The 20,290-nt window shown below is 38.5% G+C and overlaps 1 protein-coding gene across 2 annotated transcripts in view; it reads right to left on the reverse strand.

Annotated features, from left to right (window-relative positions):
• septin4b (septin 4b) overlaps positions 1-20,290 on the reverse strand; it is a 41,468-nt gene that overhangs the window by 17,515 nt on the left and 3,663 nt on the right. The window contains exon 2 of one of the 2 annotated variants that reach the window (XM_032545978.1): positions 18,712-18,719. In XM_032545978.1, coding sequence (XP_032401869.1) covers positions 18,712-18,719 — 8 coding nt within the window. Of the gene's footprint in view, positions 1-2,494; positions 2,571-18,711; positions 18,720-20,290 lie in introns of those variants that run through there. The other variant, XM_032545980.1, reaches the window with a different exon arrangement.

A 20,290-nucleotide genomic window follows, 5' to 3' on the forward strand; every position in this document is an offset into this window, starting at 1 on the left:
TGAAGAAACCACAGCTCAAACTCAACCCGGGTGGGGAAAACGGCTGGGGAATATTTCCTTGAACTGGTATGCAGTGGAGCAAACACCTGTGAGACAAAAGGCGACAAACAATCCCCACATCTGCAGGGTGGTGCACTCCATTTGCCCTGGTGAAAGGAAGTCAGAGGGATGGTGTGTGGCCCGGCTGCTGCGACGGTAAATTCCAGTCTGTCTAGCTCCCACGTTACATGAACACAAAACCCCTGAGTGTGATTTTTGGCTCCTGCTGAGTCTTATCACAACATGGCTGAGGTCTGAAGTGGGAGCCCCAGATCTGCAGATACACAGCTGCATTGTGTCTGCTGCAGATGCAATAAGAGAAATTATATCAACGTCTGGACTGAGGGTCGTGTGTTACCCAAGGTGGCACAAAGTTATTCTCTGAGATGCATCACTTTGTCAACAATAAAAAAAGATTTTAACCCCACCGATCAGCTGTGACCCATTAAGGTTGCCCTTCTGCTTGATTTATCAGCGTAGGGTTGATCTGGTGACTATTTTTTATATTAACTAATAATTGGGTAGCAAGAAGTGATTAACAGAAGAATATTTTCACAAAATTTGAACCAGGTGAAACTAAAACACTTGAGTTTTGAGTGTAACATATTTGCATAGTTTTTTTTTAAATTCAAAATGTATATTTTCTTTGTACAGTTTTGGCTTAATCATTGCTCTGAATTCAACAAATGGCAAGATTTTAAAATAGTCGATTGATTTTCAAAACCTGAGAAATTGCACATTATTATAAATATAACAGGTTTGGCCGTAGAGTGTGTGGTTTACAGCCAAGTGGAAAATACAGCACACCACACAAAAACAGATTTCACTCGCCAACATTCAGGTGTCAGATGGGAAGTCTCACAAAACCTCGAGGTCAGACGCGAGCTCAAAGTAAACAAACATGGCCGACTGGGTAGAAGCAGCGGTGAGAGTTTGTGGATTGTTTTTAACAGTAGAAAAGCAAAACAAAGACAGCAGTTTTGTCTTTTGGATTTTGGTTTCCACTTCATATGAAATATCACCTTTGAGCCAATCAAAGGTGATATTTGATTGGCTCTCTGAGTGTCCATTCCTGATGCTAATATCATAAATGGTTAGCAACCTAACCGTTTCTGATTTACTGCAGCCTGAAAAGTAACTACCAGTACATACAGTATATGTCACACAAAAAGTCAAATTATTAAACAATTTCTGTTATTTTAAGCATCCGTTTATAACGTTATATTTACATTAATTTGTTAAAAAGGATGTCTAACTGTGAACTTTAATTATACACACCAAAGCCATAGAAGTGGCTGGCTGGTATACATTTGCACTTGTGCTTTCACACAATTGCTCACAGAAGAAGTGTTTCTTAAAGTGAGAACAAACCAGAGATTTTGGCTCCAAACCCTGAGCATGTGAAAGTCATCCTGTGTTAACTGTTTTACAAAAAAACCCACCATTTTAAAACTTTTTCACATAAACATTCTTTTCTGTGTGGCCTTTCATAAATAAAGCTTGGCTCAGCATAAAGATAAATATACAATAAATTACAATTTCATCTCCAAACCAGAAAAACATTTCCTGTTTCATATGGACCCAATATTTTGTTCAAAGATTGTTCTGATATCTCAGGCTCTCATTCTGGTCTAGTTGAGGTTTCTGTGACTGATTTGTTTGTCTTATGCTCCAAAACGGTTGCATTTATCATGTTATGACTGACTGACATGACATAGCATTGGTTTAAACCTACATGTAACTGAGAATCTGTGAAAAGAACATAAAATTGTCATTCACAGATGTTAATCAATCCAATTTGACAAAAGCCGACATGGCTTGACACAATTTTCTGATTTTTTTTGTGTAAATTGTCCATCCATCCAGTCTCAGTTCAATTCAGTTGGCTTATAAAGGATTGATTCACAACAAAATGTTTTCTTTTAGAGTTCAAGGGCTATGAATACTTCTACAGGGCACTTAACTTACTCAGACTCCACCTAATGTTACACATAATTGTCCCCTTCCTCCTGTTTTCATCTGGTGCTCTCCTCCCTTATGATAGCCGCTTCTCTAATGTCGATACTCAAACATAAACACATGCAAAGTCTCGAGTGCACAACACAAGTACAAACAAGATGCCATATGACGCAGTGACAGTAGCACATACACCAACCATATGTCCTCACTCACACCTGATTCTGTTTGACTAATCTCTCATTAGGCTACTGCATATTTGCCTTCCAGGAGGTGGAAAAAGCCCCTGCACTTCCAACTCTAAAACGAAAATGTAAACTGCAGGTAGAGCAGATTCCACGCAAAGTCATCAGCGTTGGTTCAGAGGACACAGCCGACGTAAATAATAAGAAAAAGGTGCAACCAGGGAGAGGTCACCAGATGCAGAGGAAATGAGTTGTGCTGCTGAATCTACAGTATTTCACTTCTCATCACAACGCAGATTACATGCTTCACTCACCATACTGCAGATGGCCAAGCCACACACGCATTCACACGCCAGCAGAGGATGCCAACCAGCCGTGAGCTGGGTGCCGATAGGACGTTTTTGCTTTCAGCTCCCGCGTACTAACGCAGTCATCGGAACAGTGACACAGCAAAACGGCAGAAATAACAGGAGGAGGAAGAGCAGAGGCTGGCTACCCTCTAATGGGAATGAAAAAAGGGCAGGAGAAGCTTTCAGTTTTTAGGACTTCCTTTCACAACAACAACAAAAATCTAAACTAGAAAATAGTAAATAGCAGGCAATAAAATAATAATATAAATCAATCAAGTTTATTTGCATGGCATATATCAGCAACAAGGCAGTTCAAAGTCTTTATCTTGAAAAAATATCAGACACATCATACTGACAACAATTTTGAAAACCAGTAACGGGTATTAGATTTGTGCCATCATTACAATCTTCATTTCAGTTGATGTCATGATGGCAATCAATTACAATCAAATACGATGAGATAAACATCAAATATGTTGGTCAATGTTTCATTTGTTATGGTTCAACAGCAACTGTACAACAGGTGGGTTTACAGCCCTGATTTAAAAGAAGTCATCGTTTCAGCTGCTTTGCAGTTTTCTGGATGTTTGTTCCAGATTTGAGGTGCACAGAAGCTGAAAGCTGCTTCTCCATGTCTGGGTTTGATATCTACAAGCAGCATGGGAATCACTTTTTTCCTTCACAATGTTCTTCAGCAATGGACATTACGTCACAGACTGTTGGCTAAACAAAAGATAAGAGGTTAAGTGAAGTCAGCTATTCTGACACTGATCATTTACAAATGCCTTGATCGAGATTCGGGACAGTGAGTCAATACTTTGTATCAGATCAGGACAGTCTTTAGAAATGCACCGACTTCCCTTTCTCTTTGAGGTCTCACCTGCCGATTCAGATTTAGTTTAATTATGATGACTTTTTCCAAGGATTATGACAGATAAAAGGAAAACAATGTGTTGCAGTTCTTTGAATGAGGTAATGGCATCCCATGTAAAAGAGAAGGAATATGTTTATTTACTATTCCTCTTGTGGTTTTTCCCTTCAGGAGTCGCCACAGCAAATCATCCGTCTCCATTTAGTCCTGTCCTCTGCACCTTCTACCCATGCACTTCATATCCTCTTCATCCAAAAGTCTTCTTTTTGCTCTTCCTCTTTATCTCCATAACATCTAACATAACGTGTCCTACTACCTCTCTATTCACTCCTGATCCTTTCCATCTTCGTCACTCCCAAAGAGAACCTCAATAGCTTGAGCTTTGCAGCCGCCAGTTGTCTTTACTCTTTGGGGAAATTAAGTTTCTGCTTCTCACGCTTTTACTGGATAAAATAACATTTTAGCATTTGATCTAACAAGAAGAATTAAGCCCATCCCGATATCTACAGAATGATTGGTGTGTCTCAAATTCTTACATGAAGGTCAATTATTTCCTGTGTTGATTATATTAGAGGTCCAGAGTGTATTAATAACCAATGCAAATTCCCTTAAACTGGGCAACATCTAAGCTGAAAATTCTGCATTTCAAATATTAATGAAGAGTACAGTACACTGCCAGCACAGGGTTTGGCAATCACTCTGACACTTTGAACACCCAGAGCCAATATTGTTTGGGTCTGGGTAGCTGTGTTTTTCTTGACAACTTTCTAAGAGGTAAACCTTTCATTTTAATTACTAAATGTTTGTCATATGGTGGAAAACTGGGCATGGCTCCGGAGTTTCAAGATAAAACGAATTTTGATTTGATAGAATAGGTTTATTAAACATGTTTATGTTCCCACTGAGGGAGCTGAAGAGGGATGAACTTGAGTGTGATTGCCTTTGGTCGTGGTGGCTGCAGGGACCAGCAGAGTCTGGGGGCATCAAGGCACAGAGTGACAGTGATGTGGAGAGAAGGATGTGGGTGAGGGGCACATTGGCAAGAATTAAAACACACTGACAACAATGGGAAGGACAGAGCGAAGACATTTTAAGCGTCAAACTGACGCTAAAATTCTGAAATTAAAGTTGTAAAATAAAAACATCTTACAACCATCAGAGAGGATTGTAGTTTGCTTTAATCCACCTCTATTAAGATTTCCCCAAAGGACAAAACTTGTCATTTTTCAGAAGACTGCATTCATTTACAAGCTGGTATATAAAGCATAGAGCTGGAAAATATGGCTGAAAAACGTATCACGATATAAACATTTCATATCAGTTGATATCTGCACAAGTTACTCAACAGGTCATTGCTAGGCAACCAAAGAGTGAGTGAGTTGCTAGGTAACCAAAGACTGAGTGAGTTATTTGACGGCATTCACCTTGTTTAACTGATCATGAGCAGCTAAAATCTTTCTTCTGCCTACATCCCCCAGAATGCCATGCAGTTCTGGATCTGAGTTCAGTGACATTATCGAAAATCGTATTGGATGTATTATCGATTGATATTGATCGCGTGACTTTCACAATACATATTGTTATTGTATTAATGCTCAACCCTAAAAAGGAACTTATTATTTTGCAATACAATGCGGTCAAACTAGAGACGTTTAACCTCTAGTTAAAGTTCAATAAGATAAAGACGTGGATGGAAATTAAAGACATCCAATCTGCTTCAGCACAGAATATTTAAGCACTGGTTGTAATCTCTGTGGATCCTAATAAGATCCTGACTGGATGTCGTCTGCGTTTCAGGGACTTTGGCAACATTGTTTTTACTTCCTGCCAGCCATCTGTGACTGAGGAATAAGAGCTCCTGTATTTGTCTTTGAGTGAAGCTGAAAACTCGAGTTGTGTTTTCACTGACGCTCCTGTGTCTATTGACTCTGAGTGAGTGAACAGACACTCTGCTGAGAAACCGCAGCCGTCCAGCCAGCAGCTGCACTGGGTTGGTAACAACAAGCTAGTGAGCCACATGTGTAATGTACAGAAAACTATTATACAGGTACAGGGGAAAAACAATGAACCTGCCAGTGGAAAACTTTACACTTTAGCAACGTCTGACGGTCTGGTGGAAAGACAGGAATAACTGGTGTATTTTTAGCAATAATAACAATTTAGGTAAATAATAAATTTAATTTTAGAAAGGTAATTTGTCCATGGCAAGAAAATGGACATCAGATGTCCATATCATCTCTTAACATAGACTTTATCAGGAACCTAACAAACTTACTAAACTGCCAAATAATCTATTTCTACCTCCATCTTCTGATTTTCTTCACAATAAACAGTTTTTCTCACTTAAAAGCTTTTTGTTTACCAACAATGGTCACTCTGCCAACAATGTGGAGCATCTGCTGTCACTTACCTTCAACATTTCACATGTTCCTACTAATTACTAAACCTAAACCTATTCCATCATGAATAAGAAGAACATTTATTATTAAGATTTTACCTCCTTTATTATGAAGCCCTGCCTCTAGTTTGACACAGCAGCTACTGGTAGAAATGCACCAATCAAAGTTATTTGTCTACATGTTGTTTAACATTTCCTGGGAAACTTTGTAATATCTACAATTGTGATGTGTTATTGTGGAATATTTCATTTTAAAAAGGAAAATTGCATTATTAAAAAATGTTCTATGACTAAGTGTGAGATTAAACCATAAGAATTTCTTTAACCAAACGCTGCAATCGCGCTGTGGATAATCGACTTTGTATTTTACTAAATTAATTTGCTGACAATAAGAGAGAGCGGCTAATAATTTTTTAGCTCAACAGAGACAACCTTGAAAATCAGGTAAAACGCAGTAAGACCATTTTTTAGCATTTGCTAAATGCTAATGGAAATGTGAAGTAGTGAATAACCTCACCAGGCGCACAGAGAGAGTGAAGGTTTACATAAATGATCAGAAATGTGAGAAATGTGCATTTTTCTCCTTCTTCATCAGTTGGGAACAGAAGTCTGATAGCTGACCTTAAACCAAATTCTCAGGCTAACTCTATTAATAGCCCAGACACCAGTGAGCACAAGACGCAGCAGACTGAGATTGTGTGCTGGGCCGTGCTTTAGTCTAGCTGTAGATGGACTGAATTATTATTTTTCTTATTTCGATTGAACTATTAAATCAAGCCTTCCACTCTATGCCCCAAACACACTTATGATAGTAACTCTTTAGAGAAAGGACGAAACACAGCTCTAATGCACAAAAACAGAAAACTAAAAACAGGCTTCGCTGTTCCTGATGGGGTGACCAAATGTAAGAAACTACAACAACAAAATTGAATCTTGAATCCAAGGCCTTTTTCAAACCTACAGTTTACTTTGAATCAGTTGATAAGCTAGAGTTCATTTAATCAGACTAAACAACTCTATACTATTTTTTTTGTCTAAAACCAAATTGATTGATGGTTTTATGTTTGGGGTTGTTGCACTGCTGGAAGGTCAAACTCAGCCTCACTCTCAAGCTTTCTGACTGTAAAACTCTGACCAGCTCTCCTCTTCCTGCTGAAGAAAAGCATTCCCACAGCATGATTCTACCACTGTTGTGTTTAATGGGGTGAAAATGTGAAAAAGTATGAGGGTATAGTACACAAGACAGTGCATAAATCAGACATTGTACAATACAAGACATTGTATTGCAACTTCTGTCAGGTTTCGGAAACGTGTTGTGTCGTGGAAATTTTCTTTATTAAAGAGTGAGGAAAAACTGTTTCAAAAACCACGCAACCAGAAGAAGAATATATATTCTTGATCTGTAGTCAGGGTTTCCCTCAGTGTATTATAAGCCTGGCGGGCCAGCAGGCTTTACTTGTGCCCCCACCAGGCTTAGCATTGCTTATGTATTTAAGTCTTCTTAAAATGTTTGCATTTATTAAGACTTTATAGTTGGTGATCTGGTGTTAATCTTCCAATCTATCAACAACATGAGATTATCAAATGATATTTTCAAATTATCTGTCAACTTTAAACATTTTTTAACTCAAAAACATGACGGGTCACTGGATGAAAGACTGCCCTAGCACCCAACCACTTAGCAAGTTTTCTGGGGGAAACCTTGGTATTTATGCAAAGGATCCGCTCACTGATCGCAGTCAGGAGAAAGAGCCTCGACCAGAACACAGCTAACAGTTTAATAGGGAGAGGCTCACTCCATTTACCAAGTAGATAGTTTGACAATCTATTTGGTTACAGATAGCAAGCACACGTATGAGGGCGCATGAAAGTAACAATAACTAAGCAGTTACGAGAATAAATGAAACAATCCAACAACTGTACACATCATGAGATTGCAGGCAAAGAAACAATTGAATAACTTCACTGTAATACCAAGGCCAGAGAAACTGCTTCAGAATATGTTTTCATGAGCTCATGCATCACACAAGAATCAAAATGCTGTTATGCATTGATACAGTTAATGATCATAGTAACCTTAACTACCGTTGCAAACTTATGTTTTATTGTGAAGAGTGTTTTATGAAGACAGATATTTACTGTGCTGCATTAAGTTTGCTTTCTTCAAACCACCAGGGACCGGTCTGTTCTGTCTTGGGATATCATTTCCAGAGCTACTCTTGTGGTAGCTTTCCCAGTGAAAACAATGTCACAAGCAAAGCCACAGAGTGGAAAAGACCACAAGAGTAATTTTAGATAAACATGGTGTCACAGCTACGTTTCACTGTCCGCCTACAAAGTTTCTTCTTATAGTTTTACAGGCAAGGAAGAAACAGCACTACACTAACTGAGATACTTACACTCACAAAAACATCTTCTGACTTATGATTGTTTCCTTTCACAATTTTCTGATTATACTGAAGCAGTGTACACACAATGTTCCAATACTGGCCAACTAGATGAGGGTTAAAGTAAGGAAAAGCTACTTTTAAATACTGGCTTTTCTGTTGGTCTTCCCAAATAAAACAATGAATAATAACTGCTTATAAGGAGCACCAATTTCAGCACTCTGAATGTCCATTTACAATAATTTTAAAGCTTTATATAATTGATGTAGTCCACATGTATCAAACTCGAGGCCTGCGGACCAAATCTGGCCCGCCGTAGTTTTTTATGTGGCCCTCTAGACTTTAGATGGCCGCATAAATAGAAGAGTCAAGATAACAGTGTGCTTAAATATTATTTTATTAAGCAAATCAAAATAGTTTTCATTTACTTACGGCCAGATTACATCATTTAGTTCCTCCAGTTTCTTGAAAATGTTTTTGGAAATTCAAGCAAAATCAACAAACTCCCTCACTTTTTTTGCGCTAATGCTAATTATTGCAGATTGTTTGGCAAACATTATGAGAAACACTGGGTTTAAGAGGGGCTAACTTTCTTACTTGTAGTAAGCAGTTGCCTCAGCCTTAACTGATGCCAAATTATAGTCCATGATCTATACGGCGAGGAATAAAACGTTGCATTTACAGTCATACATATATCAAAAGTGCTTCTAAATTAGTACCACAAACATTTAACTTTTACTGAAAATAATCACAAAACCAATTGTAAAACCCTGGAGGGACTGATCAGTGTGAAAAGATGGCCAATATAATGTAATTTTAAGAATTTATTAATATTTTTAAAGTTTGTTCATGGGTTTTATCAATACATTCAGGCACAACTGGCCCTTTAAGAGCATCCAGGATCTTGATTTGGCCCAAAATGAAAATGAGCTTAACACCCTTGATGTTGTCAGATCACATGCTTAAAAGCAACTGAGACCTTTAATCCTGACTAAATTTGACAGTTCTATGAATCACATTATTATTACTCTCTCAAACTTAATGTGTTAAACATCAATTTCTAAATGTGCAGGGTATTTTGAATCATGTAAATCAAACGTTAAATGCATTCCAGCTTCTTGAGCGCTCCTGAAGTTTTTTGCATTCTTCACAAACATAAATATCACCAGCTGAGCGACACAAGAGGGTGGCAGGCTGCAGTCAACAGGTGTAGCAGAAGGAGACAGGGTGTTCCTGCACCAAGACTTTTTGAGACTAAAGTACATAAAACAGGTTAAATCCAGAACTTTTTTTGTTCAATCGGAAGCAAACAGAGTTGGCTGAGGCGTGACAGGAGTAGAAAGAAAGTGGGGTTTTTTCCAGTCAAGTGTTCTATGAAAAATACAAAATACAATGTTTTCTCTATCAAATTTCCAATTAATAATAAGTTGACAACTTGCGAAGGTGCTAAAAATACCAGATGTTTTTCTTGTGTTTGTGTAGAGCATGAGATGCTATAAAAGAGACTCTTGCTGCAGCTTTTATCTTTCAGAGAAGACTTTTCTTTGCAAACAGTGAAAATAAGGAAGTCATTAGCTGCTCATAAGGTCAGCTCCATAAACCAAACTGTAATGGCCGTCTTTAGGTTCTTTTAACTTTTCAAGATTATAGGCATACTCTCACAAACGGTGAGAGATACCTGTAATTAAGGTAACCTCACACGGAGCAACAGTAAATGAATGCATGGTTTCCACCACAAAGCAGGGGTTCAACAACAACCTATTTTAGCAAGTCTGGTTAAATCTAAAGCAATATTTGGAAATTTATTGTGCAAGCCTTCAAATTATGACATGTCATTTCCATGGTACCTGTCTTTAATATAGCCCTGACCAACAGGAACCTGTCTGTTCTAATTTAGGTCTGCCACCACAGATTTGATTTAAGGTTCCTCAATAAATACAAGACTGTAGGGGTTAATTTTAGAGTCAGAAACCTCCTTGGCATGGAGGATGCAGACATATGGAGAGAGATGGATATAAAAAGGGATCTCAGTATGGCTGGTTGGTCATGGTAGGATGTGCCACAAGTATGCGAGTATGTTTATGTTGGTTTGAAAAAGACAGCCTGAAGGTGCAAACACTGATTTCTTTAAATTAGACATTTTGAATATAAAAGAGGAAGCAGAAAAGAAGCTAAAAACTGAGGAGCATTTGAGAAAAAAACACTCCAAGGAGTCTGAGTGATGCAGGAGCAACACGTTTCCTCTTTGATCCTTCAATGAAACCCATATGCCACATTCACAAGGTTTCAATGCTTCTCAAAGAAGCAGACTTCACACACTTCAGACCCACACCCACCCTCTACGCCAATGCTGTTTTCATCTGCTGGTTCTCCAGACGTTTCATTTTTCAAAGCCTTCACCACAGCAGCCACCTCACAGTCTCAACTCTAAACAGATCTGATGAGCAAGGGAAAATATAGTTTGGAAAACAAACAAAATGTAACGCAGAACAAAAGGAAAAGTTGCTGGAAAACCCAGCCACATCGGGTCAGGAGATGATCCGAGTCCACAGCAGCTCCCTCGTTACTTACTGGCTGTTACAATGTATGTCCCAAAATAGCAGCTCACCAGGAAACGTAGCTTTATTCTCAAGTTTTAAGGCTTTTACTCGCAAAGGCTTTCAAATCAGATAAGGGGTATGGAAGATAGTTAGTGGCTTTTTATGAACGAGAATGTGAATGGCCAAATGCCAAGAAAGCAAAATACACCACTAGTTAATCACAAGCAACATATCCACAAGTGTGTGTTTGTTTTTGATCATCTCCATGGCAACAGCTCTGACTCCAACCAGACAAACTAGCTGGGTGGTAGCTGACATCCTGCTGTCCAGGTGATGAAATGACACTAAACCTGCTGCGTGGCATCAATAGCTCACCATCTACCTTACTGTCCGCCACTGGAAGGGACAGAACAGAGAGAAGAGCTGCCAGAGCAACAGCACAAAAGTGTTTCTGGCACAAAATCGAGTTTCTGTGCTACAGTAAACAGTGGAAATCACAGATTTTACAGTAGACAGAAATGGAAAGAGGAAAGGTAGCTCCCACCTTTCCCTTTAAATTGTTACAGAGATGATTACGTCTAGAAATTTCTGTTTTATTTTCATCAGACTACATGAGATTTTTCCAAAGCATAACCTTTACTGGAACAACTAATCAGTCTCTTATGTTTCATTTTGAGAAATGGCTTCTTCCTCACCAAGTGACCTTTCAGCATATGTTGGCACAGGACTAATTTCACTGTAGATAAGGACACATTAGGGGCTAATTCACACATTTTGGACCTAAACACATTCATCTCTGGGATACAGAAACCGTCTCCATGCTAAAACATATGATAGCTGGACAATCCAGGGTGTAAACACTTGCATGAGCTGATGAATGTGGCACCTTCAGGCACCTAGAAATTGTAGACTTGTGATGTTGCCATATTTAAATTTTTTCATTATGCCACACCAGAAGACAGTCTGAGGTGTTATCTCAGAACAAATCCACAAGGTGTGCCGCCATTGACTCAAATGTTGTGAGTTCACCATGAGAATATCCTCTGGGCTTTCCACAGCTTTTTAATAGCTCAGTAATACTAGCATGTAGACCTCTGACTTCAAAGAAGGTCATAAAAAGAAAACCCCTAAACACACTGAAAAGAACCCCCTCCACTCTGTCTTCTTCCAATATTGTATGTAAATATCTAGCCGCACAGTTCTGCTCTATTCCCATCTCCCTTTAGTGCTCAGTCTGGGATTTGTCCCACTATCTGATTTCTTGTTTAATCCTGGTCAATAAGCAAACAGAAGAAACAGTTGTCAACAACGACATAGATTTTCTGTGCCATTTTTAAAATGTATTCTGCCTATAAAGGGTTGTAGTTTGGCAATGCCACTGGAGAAAGTGAACGAAGTCACATGTTGGCAACGCTTCCGAAGAAAGAGCAATTAAATTCAGAGCAAAAGGTACATAAACAAGGCATTTTATTGCTGGCTAAGATGTCGTTCAGCTCCGCACTTCTGTCTTTGCAGTGGGGGAAGAGAGAACGCACGCGACTTCTGGTGAGCTTTAAACCAGCTGGGAGTGCAGCTTCATTGACAATCAAGCTGCCATATTACAAACCTCACAACCAAATATTAGCAGTTAGGTTAAAATTACATCCAGTTACTTAAAACTTTAACAGAGCCAACACCTCCAACAAGCAACTGTTTATCAATAGCCGAAAGTCCAGACCTTCTTTACAAAGGAAAACACAGAACTAAAGACTGATTTTTAAATTAAATATTTGTTGCTTAACTATAAAATAGGTTGTTGGATTGATGGAAAGTCACTAAAACTTATTATAATATTTGAGTTCCTGACACTATTTGACATTGAGTTCATTTAAATCTGGACTAAAACCCACCTGATTAGAGTTGCTTTTAAACCAAAATAAATGAAACGTTGACCAACACTTTCATGTGCAATGATGGCACTGGACAAAATGTAATGTTTACTGGCCTACTCTGTGGTGTCGTTTGTGTTTTCATGATGTAAACGCTTTGAACTGCAGTGATGATGAAGTGTGCTATATGAATTAACTTGATCGATTCATTTTCTGCACCAATGTGGCCAAATTTAAAGCTAATGCAATCACTGACAATAAAAACTATAAGACTATTCTGCTGAAACTGCTCAGGGTTAATATTTATTGAATAGCGGCCAATCCTGTGGTTACGGCTTCAGTTTCTGGTTTCAAAACCAGGGCTGTAGACGAATTACTCTCTCTCTTTCCATCTCTTTTTGCACACACAATCAGTCTGATGTAATACATGGAGAAAAGGACAAATCCCACTAAAAAGCAACTGGTCTCATCCTGCTCTGATTACATTTGAGTTTATTTTTCACACATTGCTCACACCTGGTGTGAAGCTACTTCACTGCACAAAGTCACTGAATAACCTAATGTTCACATGTGGAAAACTGTCTGTGAAACTAAGAAAATCAGATTCAAGCAGGTGATGTAAAACCATGATCAAACAGCTATCTGACATCTCATCCTGAATATATTTCCTATTTGTTTAGGCTACATCTGTCATCATGCTAACACATTCCACATCACTCAGACACACAAGTGCATAAATCTGATACCATCACCTGCATTAAAAGCTGTTATGTCTGTGTGTGCCTGCTGCTTTGATGGAGAGAAAGAGAACAAGCATAAAGGCAAAACTGATTTCTTCATAAAAGTGTTCGGCAAAACGCTATGAAGTCACAACTGATAACATCTTGACCAGCAAAACGAAATCATAACAAAAGAAGCACATTTTATTTAGCTATGTACATTTCTCTACATGTCAAATATTATTCGTTTCCTCACTACAACATCATTTTTCCTCTGAATGTGTTGAATTCAAGAGTTTTGTTTGATCAGCCATCCTTCACTGCATCTCCTCCATGATCTCTCCTGCTCTTCCTTTCAATTTGCCTGGAATTTCCTCTCACTGTCCTGCAGCTTGGGAGCATCTGGAAATGTTTTCTTAAGGGAAGAGAGGCTACTGCAGCCGAGGACCAGGCAGGTCGCTTCTCTGTGCAAAAACTATCATACATAATAATGCAACGATTAGAATGTTAAAAAATAACCGGAGAGAGTGATCCAGAATTAGGGTTACGCTTAATCCCACTGCTTTAATCTTCACCAAAGAATTATGTGCAACTTGTAGAGGGTGAATCACAAAATACATTTCAACTTGGAAAAAAAAAATTACTGCTTTCTGATGCTAACACTTAAATATTGTCCAAGTTGTTTCCCTGCCTAATTCTGTCCTCAAAGTGAAGTAAACACTCTGAACTTGTCCCCAAAAGCAGAAAGATTAAATCAAGAGATCTGGGATTCAGGGCCAGGCTGCTGACCATCACAACAAACCAAATATGTTGTTTACAGCTGGAGTCAAACATATTTATAAAATACTACATGAGCAGATGTTCTTACACATAAGTACTGATAATAACCACTTCAAGCTACCTGGAAAAAAATTAGAAAAATGTGAGATTTGATATAGATTCAGGAAAACTTAAAGCTATGGAGATTTTAGGAGTTAAGTTTGTGCTGAAACAGCATGTTGACGCTGACCTGCAGAGAATCCACTTAAGACAAAATACGTCACTGTCAAGAGAAACTGATAAAAAAAAAAAAAAAACTCTCTGGAGAACTCTGTATTAGCAAATAATCTTATTAATCTAAAATAACTGACTGGTATCAGAAACAGATTTTGTTTGAGAGGTCCTGCTTGAAATGTAAAAGCATTTATAACGAAAATCTCTTGGACCAGTAACAACTTCCAACATTTAGCACCTTATTTTGTTCTTCCAACGCGTTATGAAATCTTATCTGCTCTCACCCAATAAGGAAAAAACCCTTTTAATTCATGTCTGTCATGGAGGATTCATCACTTTGACAACACCTGCCCTAACTTCAACCAACGCACCCATCTCTCAGCTACCAGTGTTTCCCTCTTCGTGGTCCAGTATCCCACATTGCTCTGTGAGTGACAGGACTGCTGTGGGGGCCATGGGAACTGGGCTGAGATTATTTATAGCAATGGGGGGGTTTGGCAGGGGCCACTTCTGTGAGCCTAGAAGAAAAATGCTTAAGGTCGCCCTCTTACCAAAGAATGCTTAAGGTCGCCCTCTTACCAAAGAATGCTTAAGGTCGCCCTCTGACTAAAGCTTCTGCAGAGTGCTGAGGCTAAAAGGCGAGCTGATGTAGGACATCTGCAGAACTGAAGATTTGGGCCACTTAGCTTAAGGCTCTGTTGAGCAATCGGAGCGCGGTCGGGACAGGAGCAGCGAGAATAGGTCAGGATGTCAGGGCAATTCAACAAGACACGGCTGTTTTAAGGATGATTGTAAAATCCTTGAGCAGATATATTAACATGATTTGTATAGAAGACCATATTAAAAGAGTGTACTTGTTAAAAATCATAACCTTTCTGTTTACAATGGCAGCTTTAGCTGTTTGCATTAATAGATAACGCATGTTTCTTCTGGTCTGTCAGCATTTCTCCCCAGATGGGGAAACTCTTATAAACAAAACAAGCATTTAATACAAAAGTAATGCTGCTAATGCACCATATTGCAAAGGAGATTAGAGATATTTTAAAGGGGTAGTGCCTTGGAAATATTATAAACACATCACTGAACTGTAGGGACTGTTTGCTTGTCTATACTAAGGTCACCCTCTGACTAAGGGATTTTTTTAAACATCTTTTGTCATTGAAGGGGAAAAAAGAGAGAAAGAAATCAACCAACAAAGAATACTGAACACATGATGGAATCTGATGTTGACAACAAATCCCTCTTTAAGCACTCATCTTTCACCATCCTTTTATTGTTGTGTTACAGTGACCTTGTATTCAGTGAAGTGTTGCGTGCCTGCTCCCTAACCCGATTGTTTGCCCTCACATCAAGCTGCAAAAGCCCAGAGGGCTGAACGACAAAGTCCAATCCACGGGCTGAAACCAGGTCTGCATCACTAAACTATAGACCAAATGTAGTGCCATGACACAGTTTTCGTTGATGGGAACTGTTCCATTTATTTTCATCTTAAACCCATATTTTCTAGATTGGACCTACTTATACTGAACACTGCAGATGCAGAGACTTTTACTGCGGATAAAGTAATATTAAGTCTACAGAAACATCACTGCCAAACACTAAATAAACAACATCAACACCCAGCAACAGATTTCCTTCTGACCTGGAGAATATATGCCTAGTCAGCCAATGGTTGCAAAATCTCTGCAGGACTTGAATGATAAAATCTTTACAGTAACTCCAGTCAAACAGCATGACCGCATCACAAGATTGTCTTAAGAGTATTAAATGAAGAAAGATTATTCAAAGATGAGTGATAATGCATAGTGTGACCTTATTTCATACAGAGTAAATCCTGTGAGGGGGGAAAACTCAGACCAACACCTGGCAATACTTGAGATGTTTACTGGTGATGCACCAAAACGATATCTGTATCGGTATTGGTCCCAATATTGAAAGAAATTCTAGATCGGGTATCTAGAATTTATGTTGTCTGATCCATAAGGAAATATCTATTCAGTTCAATTCTACACTTTGTGCTCCGAGAGACATCTTGCTTTATTATTCATTTTACATTATATTTAGAATTACAATTTCTGAACTATTTAAAAGGTTTGTTGCAGTTTGTTTTTACATGTTTGACCAAGGTCGTCAATCTGTTGTTTTTGTATGTTTCTGTATTTATTTTACATTGGCTGTTGTACTCCTAATTGCACTGACTAAAGTTGCATTGTTTTTACACTTTTGATCAAGCTTGTGAAGCTATTGATGTATTTAAGTATTCTTTAATAGTGAAGAGTTATCAAATACATTTGTAACTCAGGACATGTAGGTCTGTGATTTAAAAAAGAAAAGTTTAAGTCAATTCAGCGCTATTTTTCTGTATCGGATCGGTATCGGGCGATACTGCATGTCAGATATCAGTGTCTTATCGGAAGTGGAAAAGTGGATTGGTGCATTCTTAATGCTTACAATTTGCACATTAGGAATGAAAACGTCAATAAATAAGAGAGTAAAATATAAACAGCAGAGAAAAAATAAAAGAGAGAATGCCAATAAGCCTTCATTCATACCTCCCAGTCCAATCTCCTGACCACTCAACCATGATCTTGAGTGATTTACATTTTATCATCCAGCCCCGCCCACTAAGACTTATATATACACATATATATATATATATATATATATATATATATATATATATATATATATATATATATATATACACACATATCTGCTCAGTGGCGTGATCTCACCAGATTCTGATCAACATGTCTTCAGTTTATTAATTTAGAAGCAGTTCAAAACTAATGTCTTCTCAAGGCAATTCACCTGACAAACAAGTCAAATTAAGTTAAATTAATCCAAGTTGGTCCAAAATTAATTCAAATCAAGTAAACTTAATTCAAACGCAATCCAGTTACAAAAAGGGAATAGGTAGAGAGAGATAGGATGGTGCTGGTTTGAAGACATTTAGAGTGAAGGATCATCGCTTGTTTAAGTTTTTATTATTCTTTCTCTTCAACTTATTACAAGTGAATCAGGATCCACACCCATCATTTGCCAGTCAGACATCATAATTACTTGTTATGTTTTTCCTGAAACAATAAGTATTGGAGGTGTTGGTCTAAAAAAAGAAATGTCAGTCAGTAGATCGATGGGTGTGGTGCTGCATATCTGCACGTTCTGCAGATCCAGTTTGTTCATGAAGAAATAAGCGTTTGCACACTTGAGGCAACAGCAAAGGGGTGGGGGGAGAAAAATGGAAACAAGCTTCAGTCGCTGGCAAGCTAATGGGCTAATAAAATCCAAGTATAGAATGTATTCACTTTGCAGAGGCAAGCAGCAATTGAGGGCACAAGAAGCTAATGGCTGGTTGAGTAAAAGCCACAGAGGAATGCAACACAGTGGATTGTGTCCATGTGTGTGTTTGCAGAGAAGTTCCCTCAAGAGACAAAACCATCCTGTTCTGGCACTGCCCTTGCAGAGTGACATCGGTTTGTCTGTGTGAGTACACATTTGTGATGGCTTTAGGCGTACAGAAGGAAGTCAACACCACAACCCAGAGTCCCTTGTGGTTTACAGACATGGGTGTGGGTGTGGCAGAGGAAGGGCATTTAGTTATGTCAGTCTGGACTTAGTGATGGCTTTCAGGAGGGATTTTTACAAGGTCTTGAAGTCTTTGGCATGTGTGAGGCAGCAGCTACTGAGCTGTTGGGCAGATGCTGAAACGTTCATTGTTCATTCGTTCATTCCAGATCATTTTAACAATGATCTGGAATGTCGAACCAGAAAGTTGTCACACCCGAGCCACACCTTAACACCAGACTGAGCTGTTTTGGATTAAAAGAAAGACCTTGACTTTTAATCGGGGTCAAACACAAGTCAACTGGAAGGTCTTGGGTTGAGATGGAGTCATAGAGAAGAGGAGAAAGGTTAAGCAAAGTGAATGACTTCTAGTGACCGAGCAAGGACAAGATCCTCATCGTTAAACTGATACACTGACAGAGCAAGTCAAGCAACAATCGCCACGCAAATGAAACTTCAAACAAAACAATCGCAGAAAAAAATAAACAAAACCAACCTCGCATTCTCCGCTGACGAAGGAAGGAACTAGAAAACTTGAAAATCTGGGCACCACACCTTTCTTTTTTCATACAAATATTTCCAATCCCTGCAGCACATACAAGTGCTTACAGCTGAAATCACAGCCTCTAAGCTGACGTAACCATTCTTATGATTTAAGAGTGATGCAGTAACCGCAAAAACCCAGCAGAGCAGCAATAGCCATCAGGGATAAAATGCCCTGACACAAACAAACCGCACAATGTCCTCATTTTACTGAGATAATGGAAGCCAACACTCCCATAATAAGTGGCCCATTTTATCCTCAGCAGTAGAACTGAATAAAACTCTGGTTTCTTACCTCATCATCTGGTCAGGGGAGGATGATTGACCAGCGCAAGAAATAATCCAAATCCAGCAGCAGTCAGGCACATGCAAGGGGAACAGAAGCACATAGTTAATATTTTGATAAAGGAATCTTCAAATATAGAAAACATTTTGTCTAAGAAAATCTTCAGTAGGAACAGAAACTGAAATTCTGGGGTGTTTAAGGATCCGTTTATACCTAATAAAACAACATTCTGTGCTCTTTAAATTAAAATAATACAGCTAAGACATTTAATAACACTCCTGACTAGGCCAGTCATGATGACAAATTTTGCTAGATGATAAATTGTCTCAGTAATTATTGGTTTAAACAATAACACTGTTGTTTTGACAATGTTTTCCAAATATTGCTAGTAGCATAATAAGACAAGTGCTCTCTCAAAGATCAGTAAACTTTAATTTTGTAACTAACACTTTACACTGGAAACAAAAAATCTTTTAAATACCCAAAATAAAACACAACCAAAAACAATAAACAGAAATACAAAAAAAATAAATCACATAAAACCAAAACCATAAATAAAATGGATTATGATGCCTCTGTAGACAGAATTACCCTTTAAAAAATATTAATAATCAGAATGGAAATAATCAAGCTAATTGTAATTTATCCTGTAATTAACTGATTAATTGCTAATTGCAAAAGGCATAGTCTTGAATGGAAACCATCAACAGCAGTCTGATCGACCCAGATTGGTTACTAACTGTAGGAAACTCAAAAATCTGATCCATCTCTGATCATTGAATGCACCATTTACCAATCTCTACTAAATCAACACTTCAGTGTAGATGTTGTTACTGAGGCTACGAAGAGCTGAAGGCTGACTTTAGTTGTTAAGTACATTCTGATCGAATATCTCAATTATTGATCAACATACCATTACAAATGTTAAAGCCAGTGAAACTGTAGAGCAACCAGCCTGGCATGTCAGATGTATTTAATACAAAAAATAAAAATAAAAAAAAGGTAACTGCACTAATCATTCATGATGTTTGTTGCCATTTAGTGATTCCATTTCCTCTTAAGCAGAACCAGTATCTTTATTCCCAGCTGCCAGCACTGGGAGACCTACTGGCAGAATGACAAATATTGATCCACTGATTTAAGCGTCGCTGCCTGTAAGCTCTCAGGACAAACTGCTGAGACGCAAAACAGAGAGCGATTACATCGCCACCATCTACAACTGCTTCAGGAACAACAGAGGTGCTTATTTAGCCGTTCCTGCCATATTGACAGATTATTATTCCTGAATTGCACATTAGTATTTTTTAAGTACATCTTGAGTTCATGCTGGAGAACATACATGATGATTTTTAAAAAGCAGTGGACAGACACAGGAAATCTGATAAGTGTTAAAGTACTGAGCTATACTGTAATGGGCACTCTCCTGAGCTGCTCATTTTCCCCTTGTGGTTCATCTCCTGACCTACATGCTTAGATACCCACCAGTGATGGAGTCAGCGTGGTCACAGACAGCAGAACCGAGCCAGAATCTCTCCACACAGCTCTCTGAGAAATGTTACCCACTGTGGACTCTGTCACCATCCCCAAC

The sequence above is a fragment of the Xiphophorus hellerii genome, chromosome 18 (assembly GCF_003331165.1).
Source record: "Xiphophorus hellerii strain 12219 chromosome 18, Xiphophorus_hellerii-4.1, whole genome shotgun sequence".
NCBI lineage: Eukaryota > Metazoa > Chordata > Actinopteri > Cyprinodontiformes > Poeciliidae > Xiphophorus > Xiphophorus hellerii.